Raw genomic sequence first — 23,610 nt, forward strand, 5'->3', positions numbered from 1 at the left:
ACTCATCCTCCAAATCCGAAATCCGCTGCTCAGCTTCCATGAGGCGCCAAGCTTGTTGATTTATCTGGAGTAAAGCAGAGTCTAAGGCCTCTTTTACTGGAGCCAATTTTTGATCTAACAATGCCGCTATGTGAACCTTTAGGCTTAGCAGATATATTGATGGTGAAATTAGAGTCAGGTGTTTTCAATCTATGGGATGACTATCAGGTGTGAGTGGACAACCTGTCTTTTAAAAGAACAGGGATCTATCAAAGTCTGATTGTGAAAGTGTATCACGCCACGAACAAAGGAGATTTGTGAGGACCTCAGCAGGAGTTGTTGATGCTCATCAGGCTGGAAAAGGTTACAAAAACCATGTCTAAAGACTTTGGACTCCACCAATCAACAGTCAGACATATTGTGTACAAATGGAGGAAATTCCAGACCATTATTACCCTCCCCAGGAGTGGTCGACCAACAAAGATCATGCCAAGAGCAAGGCGTCTAACGGTTTGCAAGGTCATAAAGCAACCCAAAGGAACCTCTAAGCAACTAAAGGCCTCTCTCACATAGCTAATGTTAATGTTCATGAGTGCACCATCAGGAGGACACTGAACAACAATAGTGTGCATGGCAGGATTGCAAGGTGAAAGCTACTGCTCTCCAAAAAGAACATTGCTGCTCGTCTGCAGTTTGCTAAAGATCACTTGGACAAGCCAGAAGACTATTATAACAATGTTTTGTAGACAGATGAATCCAAAATAGAGCTTTTTGGATTAAATGAGAAGTGTTATGTTTGGAGAAAGGAGAACACTGCATCGAGCATAAAAAATTCATACCATCTGTGAAACACGGTGGTGGTGGTATCATGGTTTGGGCCTGTTTTGCTGCATCTGGCTCAGGACGACTTGCCATTATTGATGTGACAATGAATTCTGAATTATACCAGAATATTTTAAAGGAAAATGTCAGGACATCTGTCCCATGACCTGCATTTCAAGAGAACGTGGGTTATGCAGCAAGACAACGACCCAAAGCACACAAGTCATTTGACCAAAGAATGGTTAAAGAAGAATACATTTTACGTTTTGGAATGGCCAAGTGAAAGTCCTGACCTTAATCCAATCGAAATGTTGTGGAAGGACCTGAAATGAGCAGTTCATGAGAGGAAATCCACCAACATAAACAGAGTTGAAGTTGTTTTGTACGGAGGAATGGGGTAAAATTCCTCCAAGCCGATGTTCATGACAATTACTGGAAATGTTTAGAAGCAGTTATGCACAAGGGGGTCATACCATATACTGAAAGCAAAGGTTCACATACTACACAGATATGTGATATTTTCCTCAATACTCAATAAAAAATTAGCATGAATTTTTTTTGTCTCATTTGTTTGATTTGGTTTTCTTTATCTAATTTGTGGACTTGTGTGAAAATCTGTGGTAGTTTTAGGCCAAATTTCAGCAGAAATATAGAAAATTCTGAAGGGTTCACAAACTTATCCCAAAGAAACCAGAATATCCTGCACAGGAATAATAACCAGTGTTATATTTCACATCTATAAGTAAAACTAGCAATAGGTACCATATATATCATATCTTATATCATAATTTTATCATAGGATAAATTTTATATGCTGGAGGTGCTCCCTGGAATCGAATAACTAGAACTCAAAAATTGGAAAACCCAATCATCAGTATAGTGATTCCTTCGTGGGGCACTCTTTTGTACATAAAAGCTAATTTTTAATTATACTAACAAATCATTTAATTGAGCTCCCTTAGCAATTAATCTCATGAATTTATAAAAATAGATCTATTATAAGAATTAGCATAAAGTATGTGGTGACTATGCTTGTTTGAATTCATATGCTCATATAGCTCCTGATGGGTACATAATATATTATAATAGCAGGGTCAGTTCGTATGACATAAAAATTGGAAATAATAATTGGAAATAACTCATAAATTAGAACTGTATGTAATAATAACTACTCGGTCATTTGAGATAAATCTATGCAGTGGAGGGAGCAGGCTGTATGGTGAACAAGCCAGTTGTGGTGAAACACGTGTCCAGTCAGTCACTCCCCACTGCAAGCCGGGGATAATTTGCATATGTGTTTGGCCATACATGGTATATGAATTTGGGATGATACTTAGCAGACATGCTATTATCACACTCAATGTATAGATTTAGATATTTTATAAATGAGCACAACAAATCCCTATTCTTTTATTGGAGATATATTAAAAGCTAATTTTTTATTATACTAACAAGTCCTTTATGTACAAAAGAGTGCCCCACGAAGGAATCACTATACTGATGATTGGTTTTTCCAATTATTGATACTTTTTGGGTTCACAAACTTTCAAGCACTTCTGTAAGTCTAATGCTGGGTACACACTAAACAGATATATCTGCAAATCTAGTGATTTGCAAATGATGGTCGTTCATACACACTGAACAACCATCGTCTATGTTCGGTGTGTAGGAGGGGACGGGTCCCGCTTGCTGCATGTTTGTAGACTGCCCGTACACACTTGCCGAAGGACAGATATGTTTGCAGATATATCTGACGATCTGCTGTGCAGCACAGCCAATGCTATATGTCTGTGAACGACGACGTTCACACACATATCGCGGTTACACACTGGCCGACGGGCAGCAGATATATTAGCCGATCAATTGATCCGCAAATATATCTGTCAGTGTGTACCCAGCTTTAATCTGTGTGCGACTGAATACCTGAATCTGTATACGAAGTGCTACAATGTAGCGGCCGCAGCTATTTAATTCCAAGTTCCGTTATGGTTCATATACAGACTCAGTCGCACACAGATAATCAAGTGTCCATATCAAATTAATCAGCACAGTCTGCTGGCGCGTTCTAGTCACATTGCATTGTGACTTAGATGCATTTTCAGTAAAAAAAACAAAACGCCTGACGCTAGCAGAGTAGCACTGGACCTAGCGGCTCAATCACTCCAGGCATGAAGTGTATGCGGTTAGATGTATGAGGACATATCTGTACATTCTATACGTCATTGTAATATTTGTTTTTTTTCTGCTTATATAGATTTCCAAAATCTTTGTTTCCCATTGGTTACCTCTTCTGCCTCTCGTAGCTGTCCTGTCAGTAGTCTCTGCATCTCCTCCTGCTGCTCTCGGTGCCTGTGCTGTTCTTCTATCATGGCCTCTTCAGCTTTCTTTTGGGCCTCCCTCAGTTGCTCTAGTTCCTTTTGCTGTTTCTCTTTCTCACTCTGAAGCTCTGCTAGTCTCTGTTGCTCTTGTTCTCGTGCTGCTCTGCGCTGTTCCTTCTGTTCTCTCTGCTCCCTGCGCCTACTCTGCAGCTCACGGTGCAAAGAGCGAGACCCAGACTGCTGCAGACGGATAGCTGTCTGGATAGCTGCAGTATATGAGTTTACATTATTATCTGAATGGCAGTAAATCTGATAATATATAATCGGTTGGGGTCATTATTCATGTATAGAACAATAGATATACTGTATATTGTAAGGACATCACAAAATGTAATTGGGTAATGCACTCAACCTAAAACCTTGTTCCTTTAAGTGACCATTGTTTGATGATATGGGGTGTCAGGACCTTCACTATAGAGGATGGAAACCCCTTTTTGTCATTTAATATTGTTTGTAGTGTGAACTGTATATGCATGCATTGTATTACTAGACGACGTTCTTACCGGGACATGGACGATTGATGGTCTCCCGAGGATTGGGTTACCCCACTGCTGGAGAGTGGTTTCCCACTCAGTAATAGCCACTGAAGTATCAGAAATGTGTTGAAAAAGTGATGGGCTTTGCTTGGCGTAGACTAGTAGTGGGCATATTATGGAAGTGTCTCAGGCGTGTCAGTGAAAGCAACTGCTTTCACAGAAGCACAGCCACAAGTATAGGAGGCCATAGTCAGACTGAGAAATTGCACCTGCAAAAGGGCTGTTGCAAGTTTCGAAGGTGCGACTGATGGTGGGGTATAAGGACACACCAAATGGTATTACTGTGTGGACAGGCACTATAAGTGGGCGTCTCTGTTCTGGCACATTCAGCTGCATGGCTGTACACAAGGAAAGGAGTTTGTACAGTAACAGCATTGATAAAGTCGCAGACAGGTGACTGCCAATAGGCACTGCTGCGTGTTCTTTTACGTGGGATTTAGAATTAGCCCCACTGTCTCAACATCACAGATACAGTAACTGTTTTCCCATTGCATCCTGAAATTAAACACATGCGTACCTGTCACCCATTCTTGTCTGTGCTTGGTATCAGATGCACTCATTTCATGGGTTTTTGTGGCTGTTTTAACACAGAGCATGCAACGACGACCATCCCTGTCAGGGAGTACCTATGTCATAGAGAGTAGAAAAATTATATAATTTTTATATGTTTACTTGTACTACAGTGAATCAGTCCAATTCCTGGGGCATTCAAGAGTTACTCTCATAAATGCTTTTTCCCAGAATGTAGTGGCTGAGTCCCAGCTCACTGACAACCTCAGAGAGTCGGATGCTAATTCTCATCTACAGAAAGCCTGCTCTCCACACACAGATGTTTCATAGGTTCTTTGACAACCCTCCAACAAAGTCATCATCAATGTTCAAAGTAACAATTTAATTATATATTTATTAATTTTTTAAGGAAAAAAATCACATGAGAAACATTGAAAATGGATCATCATATTATTTTAAAAATACTGCCATAGTGTGTAATACTTTTGCACATAAAAATAACAAAAGTAAGCTAAAAACATACCTTTAATAACACACTATACTCACATCATGCATTCATATATAAATAGTAAGATTGAAGCAACACTCGTAATATAGAGGGCAAAGGGCCTGATTCATTATGGATTGCAACTGTAACATCGTACGCAGTTATTGATTTTTGCGTACTGCGCATGCATTGCAATGCGTGTGCGCGACGTCTACATAGACCATGGTAAGCCATCGCAGAGTGGTTACCAGGTAGTCAGCGTTTGGGGGTGGTGATAGGGGAGTGGTCTGAGAACCGCAGTCGTGTCTGTCTGTTTGAATGCCATTGCATGGGCGTACTGTACATAAATTAGCCACTGCGTCGGCATACGCAGCTTGTGTACTCACTGCGTGCAATGAGGTTAGCAATTTCTGAGCAAGGTCTGACCTGTTGTAATTGTGTGTGAGGGGCCGATGTTACTCAATGTTTCCGATGTATACGCAGGACTGCAAGGTATTACGGATGTGAGATATCGGTAGGCGTCTCTATGCTGGCTGTGCGATGGCATTGCGATAGCATTCATTGGCATATTTTCCCAGCATGATAAGGACAAGACCAGCACTCATGTCAGCAAATAAAGCAGAGATATTTATTGAAACATCTGGTTAACCAAACTGTTACATTCAGTGCCCGACGGACGTTTCAATTATCAGAGTGATTTTCTTCAGAGGCTCACTCTGATGATTGAAATGTCCGTCGGTCAGTGAAAGTAACTGTTCTGTTAACCAGATGTATTAATAAATGTCTCTGATTTGACATGCTCCAGCCCTTAAACACCACTTTCTTACCTCTCTGGTGTCTGGGAGGTGTGGTTATCTAGTCGCACAAGAAGTAATATATGTACCACAATGATTACCCCCTGAGTTTCAAATGGGGGCTGCTACCACGGACATATATGTTATGACAACAGAGGGACAGGAGAAGAAAATTAAATGTCCAAAATGGTGCACTGAAAATAAATTATATTAAAATTTAACTTTTATTGTTATTATATTAATATCACAAAATAATTATGAAAAATAGTTAAAAAATAGAAAGGTAGTGCTAGTAGCTTGAAAAGTGTAATAAAAATTAGAGCAGCGCCCCTACAATTCCACCAAACTTCATATTAATTATATTCCTGGTGTTCCTGTATTCTATGTATAAACAAGATAAGGTAAATTATTATTAACTAATTAGAATAGTTGTATCGTATTTCACGATGCCTTATCTGTAATCATTTCTGGAAAACACCATTTATTCAAATGATATGCCTACTATTGTCAGGCAGTTAATAAATTGACAGATTTGCTTAAATAATATTGTCATACAAAATATTCATTATTTGATTAATATGCAATATACATGTGATTTCAATTTCTGTGTTGAGAGGATAATGGATTTACATGGAGATTTATATTTTATAAAGGAAGAGATTCCCAGTACGGATATATCTATAATCTCACATGTCTTTAGCAATCACAATGATGCTTTTAATCTGTGATCTATTGATCCTACAGGTACTACAGGTCAGACTCTAATGTGTTTATTGTCTGAATATGACTATGTGCTGTTGGTTCTCTCTATTTTTCCACACTCAGCTCATAGTACTTGTGAGTAAGTAGTTCTCCAAAGTTGCTTTTGTAGTTATGGCAATCAAAATATATATGGGGCTGCATTAAGCCCCCAACGTTATTCCCATATTATTTATAAATTATGTTATTAGGAATCATTTATAATTTCAATCTTTATTCACAGAGATTACTACCACACCCACATGTATTTCTATCCCTGGTGAGGGTGTTCATGGGATTACAGTAAGGAAATTTGGTAGTTTGTAGTTATAGTATCTAGTCTACACCCCCCCACATGGGACTCAGGTTTTATCTGAGCTTCTATGGATTCACAAAGCTCCCATCAGCCATAGCTCTCTCACGTCACACCATCACGTATACATGTGCTAACAATTCATGCTATCAACTTGAAACAGAGAACTCGTTTATATCATAACATAATATGTGGCACGCCGCTAGACCGATGCAGCGTTTTGCTTTACAGCTTTATCAAGGTAAGCCCTCTCTGGTGTATATCCAGGTTAGCGCTGAGGTCCGAAGTAGAAAAAGGATTAACCCCCTATTGTTCCTCAGCACACTGAATAGTACTTGCAACAATATATGAAGACTATATGGTCATAGAAATTCAGAGATATTAGTTGCATGCATTTTGCGCTGATGTCTGTCTGTGCTGCTCCTGCACCATCTGCTCAGTGTCCTGTCACTGACCATGAAGATGGCTCTCCGCATCCCCTTGCTCACAACGTGATGGCACACAAGCTGCACGCCAGAGATCCCTCCTAAACCGCAGTATAGGCGCAGCCATGTTGGACTCTGTCACCTGATGCTCTTCCTCAACTCATAGCGCTGCTCCCACACCAGCTGATTGCAGCATCCAATCCCTTGGAATTCTCCCCTATAAATTCAATTTTTTGACTGGCCTCTGTTGCCAGTACAACGTCACTTCTGCTGAAGTGTCAAACCGTAACGCAGGTGTCCTAAGGCGAGCTCAGGGAGGACAGAAACCTCCCGTGGAGCAGAAGGGCAAATTAAAATCAATCAAGCCAAAAGGTCAACCGACCAATGTATATAAATGACACCTTTAACCAGTACTCCTAGGTATCTGAACGTTCCTAAGGCCTGATTCACTACTGAACGCAGTAGTGAATCACTACTACGCACGCACCGAAGTTGCTAATATCAGCTGTCCTATTTAAATGTGTCTATTCACATTGCGAACGCAGCCAGACATAAGGACGCCCACTTCCCCTCACTCACATCCGTATACTACAGCAACAAAGCAAAACTGCTTATGGCCACGCAGTGGCTAATTTATGCACGCCCCTGCAACGGCGTTGAAACGCACTGGCACGCCTGCGTTTGCCCGACCACCACCCGTCACCACCCACAAACGGCACTTCCTGTCAATCACTCTGCTCTGGGTTTGCGTAGCATCTACAATCGCAATTCTGTTTGCAATTGCTAGTTCGCGCATGCGCAGAACACAACAATCGACCAATTGCATGCGTCTTTGCAACTGTGATCCTTGCTGAATCAGGCCTTCAATCTGTTATATTCCAGTTCCAAGTCTGGTTTTCGAGTCTACTATGCCATCTAACATTCCAGTCTGGTTTTACCACAGAAACTTGTTAACATTAACCTATATCGATTCCAGCCGATACCTCCAACTATCGGTACCATCCAGTACTTCCATCATCGGTTCCAAACTGACCCAGTACTGCAATTCATCATCATCGGTCCCAAACCGATCCAGTACTGCAATTCATCATCATCGGTCCCAAACCAATCAAGTTCTTCAATTCATCATCATCGGTCCCAACCGATCAAGTTCTTCAATTCATCAACATCAGTCTCAAACCGATCAAGTTCTTCAGTTCATCAAAATCGGTCTCAAACCAATCAAGTTCTTCAATTCATCAACATGGTCCCAAACCAATCAAGTTCTTCAATTCATCAACATCGGTCTCAAACCGATCCAGCTCTCAATCCAGCATCATCAGTCCCAATCAGGTTCTGTCCATCTCTTAAGTATTTTATATCCAGTTCCCATTCCAACCTGCTGTACAATAAAAAAATCTTGATAATCTTGCGCACTGGAGGGGTTAGTTGTGGTTGGGTGTGCTGCACGTAAATCAGTGGTGCCTAAGGCCTCTGGTACAATTAATGAAAAGAAGAATTACTGCGCTCACCCCTATTTCTACATGTGCTTATGTTGATCAGGTGGTACTAGTGTCACAGTAATGTTAACAACCTCCTATGTATATGATGTGTCCCTGAAATAGATGCACTTTACAGTGACTGGATGCAATGATATCAAGAGTCTACTCAGTAGATCTTCAAAAAGGATACTTATATGTGTAAAACACATAAAATGGAACAATCTAAAATCAATCAAGCCAAAAGGTCAACCGACCAATGTATATAAATGACACCTTTAACCAGTACCCCAATTATAAATGTCAATGATAAATGTCATGATTACTGTAAAGTGCATCTATTTCAGGGACACATCATATACACAGGAAGTTGTTAACATTACTGTGACACTAGTACCACCTGATCAACATAAGCACATGTAGAAATAGGGGTGAGCGCAGTAACTCTTCTTTTCATCTGCTGTTCAATAAAGACATTTACATTTTGCCCTCGTCTTCAGGCCCATCATCCTCTACAGTTCATATTACTCCTATTACATCTCACATCTTACATGAGGAAGTCCTGGCTCAAGTCATTCAGTTTTATCCACACCTCCCAAGTCTCCTCTTCAGCCGCCCACGCCTGTTCCGACCAACTCCTAACCTCAGGCATGACATGATTTATCTACTGACGTGAGTGCTGGTCTTGTCCTTATCCTGCTGGATTTGGTATGTATGAGATAGATATATAGATATATAGATAGATAGATAGATAGATAGATAGATAGATAGATAGACAGACAGATAGATAGAAACATAGACAGACACACACACACTGATATCATTACAGACGACTTTTTTCCTTCACGTAGTCTAACCAGACCGACACTAACGATCCTGCATAAATCTAAAGCACATTCTTATCAGCACCTAGCTCAAATAACCTTTTTGAATCATTTTGAATCATATGGAAGACGTAAGGTCATACTTGCCAACTCAGGAGACTTCCACATTTTAGGGAGCTTTAATGGAGCACATTGGAGAGAAAAATAGCCCTCCACAGTGAAGTGGTTATTCCATGGGCTTATTGACGCAATTGCACTGAATTATGTCAATGTGCCTCGCCTACATTCACATTATGGGCGGTATCTAATTAGGCCCGAATATTGTTCGGGCGCTAATGGATCCCTGCGATCGGGGAAAAATGGGGATTTTTCAACGATTATCCCCGTTTTTCGATTATATTTTTCTTCACCCTATCCTATTATTTTGAATGAAATAATAGGATATATCTCATGAAAACACCTAAGGTCCGCGATAAACTCGCAGACCTATGTGTTTTCGCCTTTTTGGGGGTGAAAAAAACGGCACTTATCGCGGATTATTTTTCGGGACACATCAGGTCCCGAAATATATCCAAGATAAGTACAGGCGTCGGGCGGCACTTCGGGGCTAATAGGATGGCCCCGCCGTGATCAACTAGCAGCGCTAAAGTAGGATTGGATACCCCCCCTAAGTTGCATCATTGTGGCCATGGTCCCCCATTGCACAATGCCGTGATGTGCAGTACTGTACAACAGAAGCAGTGCTGCAACGACATGATTCATAACACCATGCACCACCCACTTTGACATTCCCCCCAGGAGACATTTAAAACAAGTGAGTATGAGTAAGAGTGTATTTAAATTTTCACACAGCTTTTTCATGTTTGTACACAAATAATTTAAGGAAAAAAATACTCTAAAATGCAATTTTGGTAAACACATGAAATTCACAGACTATTCATTCAATTTCAGGCCCTGATTCAGAGCCGGACGCTCTGACAGAGCGCTCGCTCTGAATCAGGGCCGTCCCTCCTACCTTTTGGAGCGGCTTCCTGGCCGCTCGAATAGCTGTGGGTGACCACCCACAGCTATAGCCATCGGGCTTGCGACGAGGCCCTTGCAGTAGGGTCTCGCTGCCGCAAGCCCGGGAGTGCTTTTGGCTCTATCAGAGCCAAAAGCACTCCCACTGACATCACTAGTGATGTCAGTGGGGCCGGCCCCAGAAGGTAGGCGTCCCATGGGAACGCCTCCATCTGGGCAGCCACGCCCCCGGCACGCCCAACAAAGGGGGCGTGCTGTCAATCACCATCGACAGCACGCCCCCTTTGGTGCGAGACCCATAACGACGGCTTGGCCGTCGTTATTCGGGTCTCGCGCATGCACTTGGGCAACATCGACCCGCTCAGCGCTCCTGAGCGGATCTGAATCAGGCCCTCAGTCCTTAATTTCCCTTTACAATTTATACGACAATTAAAAAAAAAAACACTGGATACAAATGTTGCAACCCTGACACAGTAAAGCATTGCTTCTTCATCCTTCCTCTGAGAGGCTGTACAGTTTATCCTATATGCAAACTTTACAATTCAAAATATTTTAAAGTTTTTTAAATCTAATGGATTAATATGGTCGCTTAAATGTATCAGCAGACAACCTGACACTTTAACTCCTGTAAAGTCATTAAATGTATGACCTTTAAATTATTTTGTTATTATTATTTGCAAAAGTATTTCACTCTATCATCTATTTTAAAGTACCATTCACAGTCTTTAAAAACTACAGTCTTTTATTCTGGAATTTTCCTCTTTATTCAGTATCACTAGTAACACACTTAGAGCAAAGGGAAGTGAAAAACATATAAACAGCACTAATAGGATCTCAAACCTCATCTGTCTAGGAAACTGGTCTGAGGTTAGCCCTCGAATATAAAACAAAAAGCAATGAAAACAATAGAAAATGTTGCTGCTTGCATTGCTTTATGACTCAAGTACAGTATACAGGGTAGTTGCAAGACAATGGTTACACCCCTGTGGTCGGGTAAGTGATCTAGCGCTCTATAGCCAAATACCTAACAGTCACACACGAATACAGCCAAAAGTAGTGAAAGTACATGTTTGAGGTACTGAAAGTAATTACACATGTATTCAATTCTAAATTTCATCATCCTTTTATGATGAGCATCATCTTTCTATTTGCACATATAAATAATGCATGATTCAATGTGTCTACCTTTATATAGTGTAGACATAAATGTATATATCGTTATAAATATATAATTTAAGTAATACGTTTATACAGGTACAGTGCTCCAGCAAAAGCTCCAGAATGTCCATAACAGAATGTTCTCTTTCATCCATAGTTCTTATTCCAATAAGACAACAAGCAGACTCTAGTGCAGAGTAATATATACATTAACAAACACCCAGTGCTCTCAGGATGACTGGTATTATACTTGTGATTCCTCTAACAGGTATAGAAGTCCGCACACAGCCAAAAGCATAGAAACATTAGGAGCCACACAACCACCCTTCTGAATTCAATGCTTACTTCAGATTTCCTGATAATATCATAGATGGTCTCAGCACGCCCTGGTGTAGATCATATCTACAGCCATATTACCTTCTTCTAGGTGGCTGGCCGGGCTAAGGTCAAGATGTACTGATATTTGATGCAGAATGCTGTACAGACTCCAATGCAGTATATGTTTGGAGCTGATTCAGACTTGGGAGCAACCCAAAAAAGGAGTTACTTTGCACCAGGACAAACCATGTGGTAATGCAAGTGGTGCAAATACATGTATAGTTTTTGCAGAGTAAATACTGGCTGCTTTTGCATGTAGCCCACAAATACTGGACAACTTTATTTTTACACAGCAATTTATATTTCAGCTAGGCCATGCCCCTTCCAAATCTAAATCTCTCTGCACAATTGATGTCTACCCCACCTGCAGTGCAACATGGTTTTGCCAAGGTTCAAAGTTATTCCTTTTTTTGCTTTGCCCCCCAACTTAGAATCAGAACCTTTATATACTTTCTGGACCCATACAGTTCTTAGGTAACTGACTGCAAACATCTCTCAGCTCCATTGCTAATTGCAACACCCACTACAACTATCTCATTGGAATTTTAAACATGCTGGGACAATAATAAAGTGGGTGAATATAAAAAAAAAAAAAATTAGCTAAAGTGAGAATAGAACCTATTCTTAGCCAATGGCAGCTTCTCTCGCTGCTTCCGTGCATCTGCTTGCTACATTTTTTTCTTCCCCAATGCATATCACATTTCTTTGAATTGCTTTGCCATGTAGTTCATGCTTAGGATGAAAAACACATGAAACTGATGATTCTGCATTTTGCATTCTGTATTTTGTTTGCAGCTTTTTGCATTTTTCAGGTATGAATTGCTTATTCTAGAATGGACAATGCATGGAGAACTGATGATTCTGTGGGTACTGGTTTATTAAAAAAAATTGTATCTCATTTTCTGCATTTTATAGTCCTTTAGTGGTTATTACATCTCCAGGTACTGCTTATCTAGTGTGCCCAAGATGGCTGCCTTGCACTTCTGTGGGTAGGATGAAAAATCTGTGGAGCTGATAATTCTGTGGGTAACTTACTGTTCAAATATTGTATTTCATACTTTGCATCTCCCCAAAGTGTAATCATTGCTTCAAGTAAATGCTTCCCCGCCCCCCATTGTAACCTTTGCTGTGCGCCCAAGATGGCTGCCTTGCCATGTACTATTTCTGCGATGAATAATCCTTGTAACTGATGACTCTGTTTTGTATTATTCACCCAATGTAACCATTGTATTGCACCCAAGATTGCTGTCTACGTACTTTGTAAAAAGGTGTATTTCCTGCAAATGTAAAGCACTTTGAATCCTTATTAAATGATGACCAATGCATTAAGGTAGAAAGATAGACATAGTACATAGTATGTATACTAACCTCAATCCCACACTCCTTGTCTATAGTAATACTCCCCTTTTTCTCCTTACATTCTTCGCTCACATAGTAGCTCAATAGATTAGGTTTTAGAACAAACCAGCGCTCAGTCCATGTCCTCCTCAAATTAGCCTTCTTTAGGAGGTAACCCTGACAATATAAGCACACAGAAATAATGGCAAACATTAATATTAAAGTATTGTATTATCACAAGGCTGGGGTACTGCTTACAAATATACTCACATTTGGCACAATATAATGGATGGGGGTTTGTGAAAAAACTGCATAATACATTACTGTTAGTCATAGTGGTTATTATGGGCTGGGTACGGGATGCCGGCGCTCGGGATACTGGTGGACAAAATCCAGACCCGGCATCCTGACAGTGTTAGGATACCAAAACCTGTCTGTAGGTATCCTAACCCTAACCCTCCCTCCCCGCACCCTGAACCTATCCTCTCCCCCTAGTGCCTAATCCCACAAGTCACCTACTGATACACCCAAACACAACCATAATCCTTAGTGTAACGTGTGAAAACACAAATACGTGGAAATGTAATATCCTGCAAGGTGCAAGCTTCGGGATGATTTCTGCGAGTCTGACAGATTTTTTAAAGCAACAATAATTTAAAGGCAAAAACAACCTGGTATTGCTGTTTAAAAAATAAAATCGGGCAGACTCGCCAGAATTGCACTGATGCCTGCATCTCAAATAGGCTTTTTTGTCATATAATTTTTTTTTTAAATCTATAGAGAAAAATCGTGAGCTCCAACAATCAGATTCTGTATTGTGATGTACCAAATATGAATATTTTATGAAGTTAAAATTTATTAGGTAACAATAAAAAGCAATTTTTGGAAACTTGAATGAATACAATAGTGAAAATTACACTTCTCACATCTGATCATTGCTTAGCAAGGAGCACCTTCACTTTGCCAAGCTCCTCACCTTTTCTACAGCATCAGGTGAAATAGGAGTTAGGACAGTTATGTTGAGCTTTAATGAAAACAAATATTGTGCATGTGATAGAAAAGCTGGGTACACACTATACGATATGCATGCCCAGCAACAGAGCGTCGCGATGTAACAATATATGGTTACATGCTGCATGTAGCAGCATGCTATCGGTCATTGCATCGTCCCATCTGCTGCAAAATAATACTCAAATGTTAGGAGAAGCTTCAAAACTAGCCCACATTGAGGATTAATGTGGCCATACACATGAGAAAACAAGGACGAAATTCATCCTTTTCACTACTTGAATAATTTCTGGTAAAGATAGAGGTACAAAGAGGCAGAAGAGGGCAAAAACAGAGGCACATAGAGGCAGAAGGGGGCACGAATAGAGGCACAGAGAGGCAGAAGGGGGCACAGAAATGCAGAAGGGGGTACAGAAAGAGGCACAGGGAGGCAGAAGGGGGCCCAGACAGAGGCACGGAGAGACAGAGAGGAAACAGATAGAGGCACAGAGAGACAGATGGGGTGCAATAGGTGCACGGAAAGGCAGAAGGGGGACAGATAGAGGCTCTGAGAGGCGGTAGAGGGCACAGATAAGGGTACAGAGAGGCAGAAGGGGCACAGAGAGGCAGGAGACTGACAAAAGAGGGTACAGATAGAAGGAAATGTGTAACTGGTTGCTTTAGGTAATATAATTAATTACTTGTTGTAGACAGGTCACTTGAATGATTATTTTTTTTTAAATAAAAAATGATGTAGAGGCAAATGGGCCTGGATTCAGAGGTTGGGGGCGGATGCCCGCCAGATATGCAGACAGATGGCACCAATAGGGTTAATGGCAGTAAAAGAACATAGGCCCGGCTATGCTGACAGTGCAGCAGTGGCAGTCCTTCATGCTGCACTGTCTCCAATTATTCAGTACCTCTGAGCCTTGGAACTTTATTCTCCCTCTGTATGCTGTGGGCTTAAACTGAACCGAACCCATTCCTCTGCACAGTTGGCACATATAGATGTATGCCCACTTTTGCAAACGGGGGACCGTGGCAGAAATCTACAATATCTTCTGTGTTTCCCCACTAGATACATTCAGGGTATATTGTAAATATGCGGATGTTTCCCGAAAATGGGTGTTTTCGGGGGATATCCTGCAAAATTACTATAGTAAATAGGCTCAACTGAAACATATTCACATATTCTATTTTAGCATGTTTGTGTCTGTATATTAAGATATATGTATGTGTGTGGGGAAGGAGTATTTGCACCAAACTGTAACTTGCCTCCTGGCGACTAGGATGAACCTCAGCCGCTGCAGAAACAGTAGTGAAGCTACACTGATTGTAAAGGTTCTGCAGGCTAGTGATAAACTTGTATAAGGTTTGTGAAACACACAGTATTAATACAAGAACTATGTTTTACGTTACCATCCCCCCCAAAAAAACAAAGGGCAAAATAAAAATAGAAAAATAATAAAGTATCCTACCTGTTTCAGTACATCTTGAATAATCTCCTCGTACAGATCTTGGATCGCCATACTAAGTGTTTCCATGCTAATCCCCCTTACAATTTTTGGTGAAGCAACTAGCTCCAGGAACTGCCAGACAGACACCCCCTGTGCTAAGGAGGACATCATTTCACCCAACTCCATCTCTCCTACTTCTGATCGGGCTGTAGTAAGCAGCTTCTGCAGAAGGTATTGCACCTACAAAAGAAATAGCTGTTCATCAGTTAAATACAGCTGTGATTGAATAATTTGAATAGTGCAATAAATTCAGTTAAAATACACATTTTGCCCTGCCTCCTATATTTTTTTCAGATGTTACCATTTATATTCTCTAATCAAACTCTCAATTCCTTACATGCTGTAACAAGTTTATTTAGGGCGAGTATAAAACATGAATCAGAAGATAAATTCTGGCTATATCTACAACTTCAGTCGGTATAGGGCTGCCAATTTTGTGACTGTATTACCAAGCGACTCAACTCAGCCGCATATGCGACTTCATCTAGCAATTGTTTGCTTATTGTGCATGTACAGTATTTTGGGCTGCATATGCATCTTTGCAAGCGTACATGATTCAGAATCACATGGACCTCAGCTGTTTCTCTGCGGCTGCTAGACAACCATTGTGTGTGTTGTGGGCATGTAGCCAGCTGCTCACTATTGTGAATCATGCAAATTATGAGGGGACACCAAATTAAGACGGATTTCATGAACATAGCTTGGGCTGGGTGTAACTGCTGATGATAATGATGATGGCTGCTTTCGCATATGGAGAAAGTGGCATGGTGTGATGCGTATGCAATAGGGCATGTGTATAGTCGCATTAGGATTTTTCTTTTCAATCTATTTTAATTTAAAATGCAACCACATTCTCACCTGCATGCGACTTAGAATCAGGCCCATAATGCCCTTAATTCAGGAGGGGACAAAGAAGGCGGCTGTCTAGAAAACAGATCATGCAATCCTTACAATCCGATTTACGTTCACTATATGGGACAGTATAACAGTAGTCACTGTCTAACACAACATCGATCCCCATTATGGAGACAGCCTAAGTTTACTCTCAGAGCATTTAAACAATTTTGCATGACCTTGGATCAAAACGGGCTTTAGCCGTTTCGTCTCCATAGTCACATTCATTTGGCCCCTGAAATGCAGAAATTCAATAAAAATATTAAATGAAAGTTTTATATATTCTCAAATGAACAAGGACAAATTAAGATATTTAACACATGCACTATGGGCCTGATACAGAGATGTACACTAATGCAATTGCAGCTGCGATTGTGCTGGGAAAATATGAAAATGTTTCCAAAGCTTGCCCGAGCATTGGTACGCCCACTGCTGCCTTCACATACAGTATCTATCTGGCGTCACGCACCAGCGAAAACGTTGGTAACATCAATACAGATCGGGCAGCCATGCAACATATGCGGCAAGTATGACCTGTCTCAAACACTGCGTCTTCTGACATGCTGAGAGCTCTCATGCTGCAAAGGAGATTGCAATAGCTACTTTATCTACGCCCATGAAACAGTGTTTAAACGGTCAGACACACCTGTATTTGCCTTACAATCTCCCATTACCTCCCCCAAACGCTGACTACCTGTCACTCACTTTGCAAATTAATTTTCTGTGCGAGCGTGATCACAAAACAATCGCTGCGCATGCGCAGTGCGTCTTACACGTGTGCGCAATGGCAAACAATCGTTCGATCTGCGTAAATATCGGCATTTTATACATCTCTGAATCAGGCCCAATGTACTTATTCACCAACTAGAACAGCATTATCTCAATTCAAGTTATAATTCAATCCTTGCTCTGAACCCAGTTTATCTGGAACCTTATAAGGAGGTTTAGGCAAAGGATTTGGGAGTTGCCACTGATGGTGAAGTCTAGATGGATATTAGAAGAAGAATATCAAAATTGTCAATTAATGTAGAAATTCTGAAAAATTCTTATTAAATATATACAAGATGGCATTTGGTCGCATCCAAGCTTCAAACCATGTTCCCCCTATCATCCAGTCTTTGATGGATAGACTGTGAAGCAATTGGTAGTTTTCCACATATCTGATAACGCAGCCGCCTGTAGTGACACGCCCACTGAAAGGAACATTGTTGCTTGTCTAGTCACCTCCCATCACATTTCCACATTTCTGATACCATCTGTCCTGATCGCAACAGCGCCTTTGTGTGTACACTCTGTGTAAAGCATGCGTCGTAGGACTTTTAAGAAATTACCGTACTCAACTACATGAACATCAGCATTATGTGCAGATTGCATGCGACTCGGGCCCTATGGGGTAAATTTACTAGATTCGTTTCGGTCCCGATTTGTCCTGTTTTTAAACACGGATAGGATCGATCAAAAACGGACGATTTTTTCCACTTAAAAATTTGGGTATTTACCAAGCACCCGGTTTTGACATGATCGCGTTGTTTGATGGTGTATTTGATCAATCCTGTCCGTATTGAAGCCCTGAGTTCCCTGCCCGACTTTCCCTCCCGAACAAGCAGCCTGCACATATCAGTGAAATATGTGCAGGCTGCTTTTTTTTTTGTCCTATTAAGATTATTTTTTGGAAAAAAATTATGTGGGCCCCCCCCCCAAAAAAAGCATAACCAGCCCCGGACTGGTCAGACAGTCCTGGTACCTAAAATTACGGGGAAAAAACATGTAGGATTTTCCCGTAATTTAGGAACCAGCACCTGGCTGCAGGGCCAGTCCTGGTTTTAAATATAGGGGGGGAAAAATGCGTGGGGCTCCCCCTATATCACTGGACCCAAACCGACCGGGGTGTAATGCCACAGCCAGGAGACCCTATCACCGGGTCTCCAGGGCCAAAGCATTAACAGCCCAAGCCGGTCAGCCCAAGCCAGGGATCTCAGTGGAGGAGGGGAGCCCCCCAAGAAGGGGTCCCCACTCTCCCATAACCCCAGGCTTAGGCTGAAGCCCGGGGCTCTTACCCGCACCCTTGGGATGTGGGTACGGGGGTAATAATGTGGTATATCAATAAAAATTATTGAACATCCGGCAGCAGGTAAGTTTGTGTGAGTGAGGTAGGTATGTAATAAAGTTGTACTTTAGACGGTGTGTGCTCTGTTTTTTTTCTCAACTATTTAATTTACAGTGGGGGTATGAGTGCCGGCCGCCTACTGCCACTTGTACTTCCACAAGTGCCAAATGGCAGGCATGCTGGCACCTGTAGTTCCATTGTAAATTACAATAGTTTTTAACTATATACCAGGGGTTTGGGGAAGAGCCCCGGGCTTCACCCTAAGCCTGGGGTTTTGGGAGATCCCCGGCTTGGGGTTTTAATGCTTTGACCCTGGAGACCCGGTGATAAGGTCTCCTGACTGTGGAATTACACCCCGGTTGGTTTGGTCCGATGCTGATTTTAAATATAGGGGGACCCCTACACGTTTTTCCCCCATATTTAAAACCAGGACTGGCCCTGCAGCCAGGTGCTGGTTACTAAATTACGGGGGAACACTACACGTTTTCTCCCCCGTAATTTGAGCACCAGGACAGGCTGACAAGTCCGGGGCTCGTTATGCTTTTGGGGGGGGACCCCACGTAAAATTAAAAAAATTAATCCTTACAACACTGTTTTCAATATTAAATATACAGAAATCACACTGATCTGTGTATGTTTGATGGAAACTCGCAGCTCAGGAGGTGGTGCATTTGCAACTTCTATTTAGTCCCAGATTTGGCAGCAAAAACAGCTGAATACAGCAAAATGAATAATGGTAAATTCCCGATTTATGCTGAAGTGAATGAAAAGTACTTCCGATTTCAGTCGATGGTGTATTCATTTCTAATTAAAAAACACGCCCAAATTTGCAGTATTAACGCACCTGATTTCACCCCCAAAAGATAAAGATAAAAAAAATCAGAGTTTAATAATAGTAAATTCCCGATAAGGAAAAAAGTTATATTTTCACCCGAGATTTCAATCTCGGGCCAACACGAATCTTAGTAAATTTACCCCTATGTCTCTAAACTGCTAAGAAAATGATATCCCTACTTTCCTGGGGGTAAATTTACTAAGAATCGAATAGGTTCTCATAAACACACGTGAGTTTTCCCAGACCAAACTCGCAAATTTACCAAGAAGTGAGTTTTGCAAAATTGTTTTTTCCAATGGTGAATGCAAATGTGTTTTGTCGTGTGAGTTTTAGGTAAAACACGCGTGAGAATGGATGTGCTTATAAAACACGTGTGAGAATGGATGTGATTACATAAAACACACAGGAGAATAGTTGTGTTTAGAAAACACACAGGAGAATAGTTGTATTTAGAAAACACACAGGAGAATGGTTGTGTTTAGAAAATACACAGAATGAATGCATCATCCTAGAAACATGTTCTGATTGAAGCAGTCACATCATGTACACACTGCCTAAGCATATAAAAACACCACAAACAGCTCAACCTTTGAGGGTTTTGTTGGTTGGAGGTTGCAGAGGGAAAGTGAGGAGTGTGTTTAGTGGTGTAGGAGAGTTTTTGGCTACTGGAATAGATTGCTGCTTGGTATGTGGCAATTGTTTTGTGCATATTTATTGTCTTGTCATATATCTGTTTGTCTTATTTTTCTGTCTTTCTTGATTGTGTCTTTTTTCTTTTGACCTGTCAGTGTGTTTTGTGTGTGTGGCATGTGTGGGTAGTAGGAGAGGAGGTTTGTTTAAGTCTGTCTTTTTATTCTGTGTGTTTTGCATTTGTATAGGGCAGGGGAAAGGAATATGCCCAGGGCAGAGGAAAGGCAGGGAGAGAGTGAAATGAAGGAGGTTGCATCTAAAGAGGCCCTATAGAGCCATACAGGCAACAGGGAGGAGGTGCCCAGGCAGAGGGGCGAGAAGAACATGGTCCTTTTGCAGGAGGTCTTGAAATTCCACTATGTGCTGTTTGGACGAAAGACTGCCAGCAGATTGACCCGCTCCAAGAATGCCATATCACCCAGGATGCCCCACAATGCTAAAAAAAAATCTACACTGACTGCATGCCACTGTGACTCCTGAATAGGGAAGCAGAGGCAGGTATTCATTAGTGACTGAAATGCCGCCATTACCAGTATTACTGTAGGTACCATGAGAATGTTGACTGGGATATCACAAGAACTCTTCTGGTCACAGACTGAAAACTACCAGCAGCCAGAAAGTGAAACACAGCCAGAAGCTTATGCAGGTCTGAGTCAGAGTGGGAATGTGCTGTGTCAGGGTCTAGGTCCAGTTTGACTTGGTCATACAGATGGAATATGTTGTTACAGTTCATCCGGAACATCTGTTTGACTTCGCCATCAGCCAATGCGTTCAGGTTCAAACACATCCAAAAAAATGTGGCCTGAGCAGCCTTTTTGATACCTGCATTACCTAATTTTCTGCTCAGTTCCTTGCTCCTGGGTCCTTCCAGCCTGGTGGTAGAACCTCTGAAATCCCTCTCTCAGCCAATGAACGCGTAGCGGCGGGGTTTACATGGTGAAATTCTACCGCTAAGCTATCATTCGGGAAGTACTGTTCTATAAAACGGTACAAGTTCGTGGATCGCGAATTTCGTTTTTTTTTTGCCAAGTCCGTGGGATGCCTACTTTGGAATGAAGAGGACAGAACCTTGCATAGGAGATGGTGAGTATAGTTTTTTTTTCACAGGTCCCCTATGGATACTTTACCTGAGAAGTGAACCGATAGCTACAGGGATACATAGGTGAGTATGTGTACATGTGTGAGTGTATGTATGTTTAATAAACTTATACTGTCACGGTTTGTGTGTCCTGTGTTTTTTTTAAACATTTTTTTAAAGGTGAACTACAGGTACTAGTGGGCCCTTAATGCCCTGCATACTGGTACTTCTGGTTCTCCAAGTACCAGCATGTGGTGCAGGCTTGCTGGGACCTGCAGTTCTACTTGTAAAGACAATGGGCCTGATTCAGACCCACTCGCAAGCGGCTGTTCGCTCGCAAGTGGGTCGATGTTGTGCTCTGTGCAAGCGCACGACGGCGGGAGCTCCGTCGTGCGCATGCGCCAGACGCGACGAGCGAAGGACTTTCCTTCGCTCGTTGTGTCTGATCAAAGGGGGCGTGCTCTCGATGTTGATTGACAGCACGCCCCCTTTGTTGGGCGTGCCGGGGGCGTGCCTCCCTGACGGGGGCGTTCCCACGGGAACGCCTCCCATCAGAAGCCGGCCCACTGACATCACTAGTGATGTCAGTGGGAGTGATTTTGGCTCTGATAGAGCCAAAATCACTCCGGGGCTTGCGGTTGAAAACCTCAACCGCAGGCTCCGGCTCGCAGTTTCGATGGTCGCGATGGTCACGACCATCGCGGCCATCAAACTGCACTCTCGTATAGGCTGTGGGTAGTGACCCACAGCTATACGAGCGTCCAGGAGGACGCTCCATTTTTATGGAGGGCGGCCCTCATTCAGAGCGTGCGCTCTGCTCAGAGCGTACGGCTCTGAATGAGGGCCAATGTTTGCTATTATTTATTTACACCACACTGCACAATCAACCTGCCCACCCCCACCGGGAGGTGGCGAGGCTAGCCCCGGGCCTGGGGTGCCCTGGAGAGGGGAACCCCTTTATTGGGGGGGTCCCCAGCTCTCCAGGGATCCCCAGACTGGGCTGACTAGTGGTCAGGGCTGCTGCTGCGGCTGGGGGGCCCGGTGAAAGGGCTCCCCTGGCTGTGGCATCAGCCCCCTGCTAGAAAAAGTTTGGTGCTGGTTCTGGAAGATACAGGGGAACCCTTCTAATTTTTTCCCCTGTATTTCCAGAACCAGGACTGGATCAGAGCCCAGTGCTGGTTGCGCAGAATACGGGAAACCCCTACGTCGTTTGTCCCCCGTATTTTGGCAACCAGGGCTAGTTCTGACTAGCCCTGTGCTGGTTGTGCTTAAGTACGGGAAACCCCTACGTCGTTTGTCCCCTGTATTTAAGCACACCTAGCACTGGGTGACTAATACCCGGGGCTGGTTGCTCTTTTTTTGAGGGGGGCACGCCATTTTTTCTCACGGACCTGTCAGTGCTCTGTGTCAATGACACAGATGCAAGTAGCACGGATCTCTTGTTCCGTGCGTGCATCTGTGTCATTGAAATACACAGCAGCACAGACGGGTCTCACTGACCCATCCGTGCTCTGTGTCAATCATGTAGCACAGATCTCCCGGGTCCGTGCTACATGCAAATGAGCACCGAAACGCTGATTGGCTGAGAGCCGTGACAGACGGCTCTGTCAGCCAATCAGCGCTTTGCCCATTGAAGGCAAAGGAATTTTTAAAATTGGCCGCTCGAGGCAAAACCTCGAGATCCGGCACAGAGGGTCGAGAGGTTTTGCCTCGATTAGGGATCCAGGGCAGGAGGAGAGATTCGAGGGGCGCCTCGGATCGGGCCGGATCCCCGAAGTTCGGGCGGATTCAGTTCTCAGGGAACCGAACCCGCTCATCCCTAGTGTTTTCCCACTAATAGCAACTTGAAACACCTGTGAACACATGCAAACACGTCTAAACTCATGCAGTCACCTCAGGAGGTCGTCTATTTGAAAAGTCTATTTTGTTGAGAGTATGGCCATTTGTCATGCGAGTTTCAAAACTCGATTCTTGGTAAATTTGCGAGTTGTATGGTTTCCTAAGGAAAGTACTTGCGAGTTTGGCCGATGGTGTATTTGGTTGTGTTTTGTAAACTCATGCGAGTTTTGATGTCTGTTTCCTGTGAGTTCACATGGGTTTGCCCTTAGTAAATTTGCGAGTCAGAAAAACAGGCTAAACTCACTTGAGATTGCAATGTTGCCCAAACACAATTCTTAGTAAATTTACCCCTATGTGCCCTGGTTCATCTACTAGAACTCCCAGGTCTGACTTGAACAGTGGCTAAAGAGGAATACCAGTCTGATACCCCTCTACTCCATTTCTTATTCCTTCTTTGCGCCATTACCTCTAAGGATTCCTCTCAT

At 42.4% G+C, this 23,610-nt stretch overlaps 1 protein-coding gene across 1 annotated transcript in view; it reads right to left on the reverse strand.

Annotated features, from left to right (window-relative positions):
- Positions 1 to 23,610, reverse strand: part of DEF6 (DEF6 guanine nucleotide exchange factor) — a 173,743-nt gene that overhangs the window by 65,009 nt on the left and 85,124 nt on the right. The window contains exons 4-7 of the mRNA XM_088461166.1: positions 15,644 to 15,862; positions 13,209 to 13,355; positions 4,233 to 4,341; positions 3,087 to 3,385 (exon numbers count right to left, since the gene is read on the reverse strand). Of these exons, the coding sequence (XP_088317292.1) occupies positions 3,087 to 3,385; positions 4,233 to 4,341; positions 13,209 to 13,355; positions 15,644 to 15,862 (774 nt within the window). The remainder of the gene's footprint in view (positions 1 to 3,086; positions 3,386 to 4,232; positions 4,342 to 13,208; positions 13,356 to 15,643; positions 15,863 to 23,610) is intronic.

This window comes from Taudactylus pleione, unplaced genomic scaffold (assembly GCF_031769625.1).
Source record: "Taudactylus pleione unplaced genomic scaffold, aTauple2 ptg001021l, whole genome shotgun sequence".
Taxonomy (NCBI): domain Eukaryota; kingdom Metazoa; phylum Chordata; class Amphibia; order Anura; family Myobatrachidae; genus Taudactylus; species Taudactylus pleione.